The sequence below is a fragment of the Pterocles gutturalis genome, unplaced genomic scaffold, assembly GCF_000699245.1.
Source record: "Pterocles gutturalis isolate BGI_N339 unplaced genomic scaffold, ASM69924v1 scaffold33165, whole genome shotgun sequence".
Classification (NCBI taxonomy): Eukaryota; Metazoa; Chordata; class Aves; order Pterocliformes; family Pteroclidae; genus Pterocles; species Pterocles gutturalis.
The window spans coordinates 2,532-8,781 of NW_010144398.1; the positions used below are offsets into that span (position 1 = coordinate 2,532).

General features: G+C 43.4%; 1 protein-coding gene across 1 annotated transcript in view; it reads right to left on the bottom strand.

Moving 5' to 3' along the window:
- Positions 1-369: 369 nt before the first annotated feature.
- KIAA1462 (KIAA1462 ortholog) overlaps positions 370-6,250 on the bottom strand; it is a 15,129-nt gene continuing 9,248 nt past the window's right edge. The window contains exons 3-4 of the mRNA XM_010085090.1: positions 4,772-6,238; positions 370-789 (exon numbers count right to left, since the gene is read on the bottom strand). Of these exons, the coding sequence (XP_010083392.1) occupies positions 755-789; positions 4,772-6,238 (1,502 nt within the window). The 3' untranslated portion in view covers positions 370-754. The remainder of the gene's footprint in view (positions 790-4,771; positions 6,239-6,250) is intronic.

Consider the following 6,250-nt stretch of genomic DNA (forward strand, 5'->3'; position numbering starts at 1 on the left):
AAACAAAAATAGGTAATACTGAGTGCAAAACAGCCAGTGGTATACTTTGCATTGGTTTGAAACACTAGTTGCCAGCTACTATAATTACACGTACTGTACACTGTACTACAAAAGTCTTTCATCTTTTAGAAGCTTTGGGGTTTTTGCTTTTCTTCTCTCTAGGTGGCAAGTAAGTTATCCGAGTAAATTCAAACTCTGGAAGTCAGAAATAATTTCACAATCGGTCTTCGCTACCATTCTCTCACATTCCTTTCCCCATGTAGTGCAGCAGCACTTTCTACTTATGGCCAAAAATCCCTTAAATTAAACAAAGTTTAGACTGTAGATACTTAGAAGTTTAGCTTATAAATTCACATTCTTTTAAAAATCATTTCACTAATCTCCCACGTTTACATTTACACTAAAGAGTAAGCTCAAAAGTCTCACTTCATGCATTTCATCATCCTCACTGAAGACTGAAATAGATTTCAGATAAAAACTCTTTGCCAACAGTAGGTATTAAGTCTTAATGCTACAAAGCCAGATGGTTCCAATGTAGAAGTCAGATTTTTCTGTGGTCTCCACAACGGTTTCAGATATGAATAGCTAATTCCTAGTGGCAGTGGTAAACGCATTATCAGTACACCATGAACACCACAAATGGAGGCAATTTCCAAGCATCAAAGAACAAAAAACAAACAAAAAGCACCCAGAAAAAAATCTGTGAAACATTCTTAGTAGAGCAGAAATCTCTCTATTCTTCTCTTCTTTCATCTCACACCTTTTCAACTTTGGTGGGGTCATACGTATCTGAAAAAAACCAAGAAAACACTATTAATAATGTATTGAGAAGTCTATTCAACATTTCTAGCTGCAGAAATGAGACACCTTTCCCCTAGTTTTTATTAAAAAAAAAGAAGCCAGTACTGGACTTACAGCCTTAGAGATACATTCTTGACCCAAATTCTGTATTTACACCAGTGTAATTTGTGAGCAACTTGGGCAAAATGCATGGAGATGGAATTTGTGAAGCCTTGGGTAGGCAGGAACAAGAGCACTGAATGCTAAGTGATTGCTTCTAGTTTTCAGATTCTTTGACAGGGAAAGAAAGATATAAGATTTGCCCCCCTGTTACTGAACACTAAAGAAAAGTAAAAGCATCCTAGCAGGGTGTTTAAGGCAGGCTGAAGAAGTGATGATGCCATCAGGGTCTTTTCATTCAGTTGCAAATCCTTGGGTTCAGATTAATTCAACAGGATACAGGAGAGCACAGCTGTGTTACATCACCATGCTTAGACTGTCTCGCTTCAGTCTGCAAAACTGCAGCTCATGTTTTGAACATTATTCACTAAAGCACGGAACTGGCTTACTAACATTGGTCTTCATTTTCAGTCTACCTCTTGTCAGTTCACAGGACAGACCACACCTTGTTTCTCTTTTCCTGAAGCCCCATGGACACTCTTCTATTAGATTTTTTTATTGGATTTATCCCAACATTGACCATGAATTGAGCAGATACGAGCATTTTCCTTCACCCTTATGACTCTGGGATAGGATTGCAATGAAAGAGCTTTGCCTTGTGAGATCTGCCTGCCCTGTGCCATGATGCACACATCTGGCTTACTCTAGGCTCCTCAGGATGCATGGTCATGGCATGGAGGAACCGGGGCTACCTATGGAGGGGTCTGTAGGCACACAGGGGCCTGGACGCGCCAGCACTGCAGCCCATGCTGCCGTGTGCTACTTGCTGGTCTTATGCAACCTGGGTATCTGTGCTAACCTTAAACGTCCCTCCCGCAGGCTGTACGCCCACAGCACTCGCATTTAAGCAGTTGAGGATGAAAATAGTTGCACACATAAATATCACACTTTGGAGTAAAACGTTCACCCTCAGGATTTTTATGTTGATGTGAGTGAATGTCTTCATTCAAACAAGCATAAAAATCCTCTGAGGGAAATCTTTGCTCCTGTGTGCAAGTGTCCATCTGCAGCATCCAGACTCATATCAAGGGGAACTGGCTGAGAAAGAACTTCTGGATTTGGCCCCAGTGGGTGGACTCCTGGTGCAGGATCCTTTATCACTTCTCTTGCCCACTCTCCTCAAATTGTTAGACCAGCCAAGAAAGGAATCTGTGCTAGCAACACCTTTGTTTTCAGAACTGCTTATCACTATTCACCCTCTTCTGGTATTTCCAAACTTCAAGAACAGACACCACATGAATGCAAAAAAATCAAGAGAAAACAAGTTTTTGAGGGTAAGTGTGTTCCAGGGTAACGCTGCATCTTTCTAAGCTTAATGCACTGATGGTGTGGGAAGATGCCTCTAAAGCAGTAACATTTTTTCAGTTGTGAATATTTTGTCATCTAAACTGCTAGAACATACAGAAATTCTGAACTGTTCTGTGAGAGGCTGACGTAAGAATAAAAAAAAAATGTATTCACATTTCAGAAACCTGATGTTCCTAAGGCCAGACACATTCACGCTAACAGAACTCCCCATAAGATTGCAGGTGCTCACTGTTTCAGGGAGGGGGGTTGTGACAAAATCAGGCCACAAGACATGGAGCCTCTGCATGGCTCAGTTTGTTCCTTGAAAGCTTACCCACACCCTCAGCACCTAGACCAAGGACACAAACGGGCCAAACTGCCAGCCTATGTCACACTTCTGGGGGGACAAACACTGGAGTTCTAGCACTGATACAGAAATGTTTATTCAGCATTGGTTCAGCTCATTTGAAATGCTCCCTACAGGAGCAAAGACAGATCAGCAGCCTCAAGGAAGCAGTCTTCAAACAGCAAAGGAGAAAAGACATCTAGTGCATTTGGGAACATTTGGAGACGTTCCTCTAATGGCAGTATTTGCATAGTAAAATGAGTTTCTCGCACTGAGTTTTGGCAGAACTCTTACTCTGAGATGACTGTTTGTCTACCAAGCTGCATGATACATGTGAAAGCCTGTTTCTGCAATGGGCCCAGTCTGCAAATATAAGGTTAACATTATTCTACCTCACTCCAAAGAGAATGGTCTTTAGCAAAATTTACTCTTAAAAAGCAACAAATACAATGGTTTTACAGGATTAATTCTCATTTTGTCTTTCAATGGTACCAGTGAGCTAGTCTGGAAGTTGGAGCGAGAGTTAACGGAGGAAGACATAACATCAGGCCTTCCACAGGCATGATTCTTCAGTCCTGCCCCGTTAAGGTGAGGTGAAGGGCTTGTGGCCATCAACAAATCGAGGTCTCTTTGGATGGGAAGAGGCCAGTGGAGCCAATGCTGGCCCAGCCCATGTGAGTGTGTGTTACCCTGTGGTGCTGGGTGTGTGCAGCAGGATGGGACATCCACGCTGTCCAGACACGGGCAGGGCTGTTACGTCTGCGCGGGAACTGCTGCAGTGGGAACACACTGCAGAATACAAGCCTGGCATTGTCAGCAAGAGAATAAATTTAGACCTAATTTACTGTGGAATAACTCTCCAATAAAACACACACAATCTGTTTTGATACATCCCTGAAGTCATGTCACCACAACAGTTATTTTCTTCACTCCAGCAGAAACCCCAAGGGAGGAAAGCATATGAAATGCATGTGGGGCATACTAGACCTGATGGGTACAAGGAAGCTGAATCAGCCTGTTTAGAAAATCCGGCCTAGAGAAATACAGTTCAGAGCAGAAAGAGACACAGAGCTGTAGGATGCAGAAAAAGACACGAAGGGAAAGGCTGCAAGACTGCAAGAGCCAGTATTTAGAACTCATACAAATATTTCTCTTCAGATAGAAATAAATAAATCCACTTTAAAGGATACTCCATTTAATTTCAGTCAGTCTCTCTGTACTGCAAAACTGTGAACAGATTTATATCAATGAGGTTTAATGAGTAACCTGTGCAGATTTCAAGGTAGAGTGTCAGCTGTTACAGAGAGGATGGAAAAAGGAAGGAGGAGATTAATATTAATTTAACAACTTTCACACCATACATTTGCTCACTCCAATTAATTTAATGGACTAGACAGGTGGCCTGGGAGATTGTAGATCTATGGCAACAACTGATTTTCAGTTGTTCAACAGAATGCCATATGAAAACTGTTTCAGAGAGAGAACAGCTCATGTTACTTTGGGGATGCATATGGACTACACAAGTTTATATACTTCTGAGAGATGAGGAAAAATGAAAAAAAAAAAAAAGGTGTTCACTGAAAAAGTCAACTTTCCATTTGACCTGGGGATAACAGTTATTCTCAACATCTGACATCTGATCTGGAATATATTCATGAAAGAGAGAGAATTTTCCAAGCCCCTTAATGTGGCCATTTCCCAGCAGCTTCATGGAAGAACATCAGATTTTTATTTTTAGTTTCTTCTGAACTGTGATACAGTATGCGTCTACTTAAGCATTAGAGAGGGAAAATGGGTATTCAAGGAGAGGCTATGATTAAATCACCATGTGTTCCCAAACACTGGCACTAGAGTGACTATCTTTGAACTCTGCTGTTTGAAGTTGTCTGTTCCCTGAAAAAATTAGACAGAGGTTAAGACTTTAGGGAGCCGTCCAGTCTCTGGAAATGAGTTTCAGTATCACAAGTGAGTTTTACAGTATCTTTTCCTAAAATGGGATCATAGAACACTTACGTTGTCTCTTCCACAAGGAGAGAAAAGGGGGTGGCAGCCAGATGGGGGTAGTACCACCTACAGCCTGTTACTATTTGAGCAGCATTATGTGGGCATAAGCAAACTGATCACGCCCATTACATAAGGAAACAGTACCCACTTGGATCTCCCATAATAGGGTCTTACCTAAAGAAAAATCTCTGTTGATCTTCTTCTTGTCCATTCCACCTATATATCCATTTTCACTGAGAGAGAGAACACACTTGGAAACAGCCCCTGAGCTTGCCAGTTTGCTTCCTCTCTCCTCTTGTACCCTCAACAGCTTCTCCTCATCCACCTCCTCTCCCAAGTCTGCGCTCTTAATGCTTAGACGTCTCATCCGGGACACAGAGTCGACTTCTTTCATTCGCACTAAGCGATCCATGGCAGTCCGGCTCGGTGGAGAAGTGAGCTTGCCTTGGAGTGTCTCTATCACTTTCGAGGTGCTTCTCCCTCTCTTTTCTGAATGCTGATACACAGCCGACTTGCAAAACAAGTTTTGGTCCTCACCTTGGCTGGGAGTCACAGGTTGCTCAGGAACTTGCTCAGCTACCAGCGTTTTAGCGCTGGCTTCATGGTGAGTGGTCTTGCATTCATCAGGGTATAAAGATGAGCCTCCCGCTCCAACAAAGAGAGCGCTCTCTGTCCAGCCACACTTTCGTCTGCCTTCATAAGAACTATCTTTTTTTCCTTCTTTGTCATTTACTGTCCTCCCCACTGATGACTCAAAGTCCTGGGCACTGCTTGTAGGGCTGGTGCCTGGGTGGGGCCCAGCATGGTCATCTGGAAGGAGAGACTCCACTGCTATATCTATACCTAAAATTCTTGCAGCTCTTGCCTGCAATGACTCATTCACAGGGATTTCCACTGCATTTACATTTGAAGAGTGATCAGAATTGTTAGCACCAGGTTCTGGGGCTACATCAAGTCCCACTGACCTCAAATCTGGCTCTGAGCACCCTTGGTTCCTCTTTGTTAGTGACAAGCGTACTACCGAGCCTCTCTCTAATACTGTATAATTTGTGGGGCTTGCACCTTTGCTCATTTTAACAAAGTCTAGGTAATTTTGGTCTTCACTCATCTCCTGTAAGACCGGGTTATTGAAAGGATTACTGTGACATGAACTGCTTGAGCTACTGGACAAAACTCTCTTCAGAGGGCCCACGTGAACTGGCTGCTTGCTTGTTCTGCTCTTGGCTTCCTCCATCCTCATTTCTGTTATCAGACTTCCATCTGCTGGCCCGACTCCTTCACTGCTCCCTCCTGGCTGCGAGGAGCCTCGAGAGCCAACACAGCCTGGCTCACCACCATGCTCTGTCCCCACACTCCAACTTTCAGACTTACTTTTAACTCTTCCTGACTTAAATACAGTAACCTCTGGCACAACCATTTCTGATTTCCCACCCTGTTTTGGCTCTTGGTTCAACTTCTCATTTCTGGATGCCCTCCTCTGCGTAAGGGCACCTGTGTGCGGAGAAGCCACAGCACTTTCCGAATCATCTTCACTGCTCGTGCTCTCCTCCTGCCCTTGCAGCTCCTTGTTAAAACTTTCTAGCTCACTTATAGCATCCCAGGGACGGCGACTTACAGGCTTCAGCAGGGACTGCCCCAAAAACTCTTTACTGT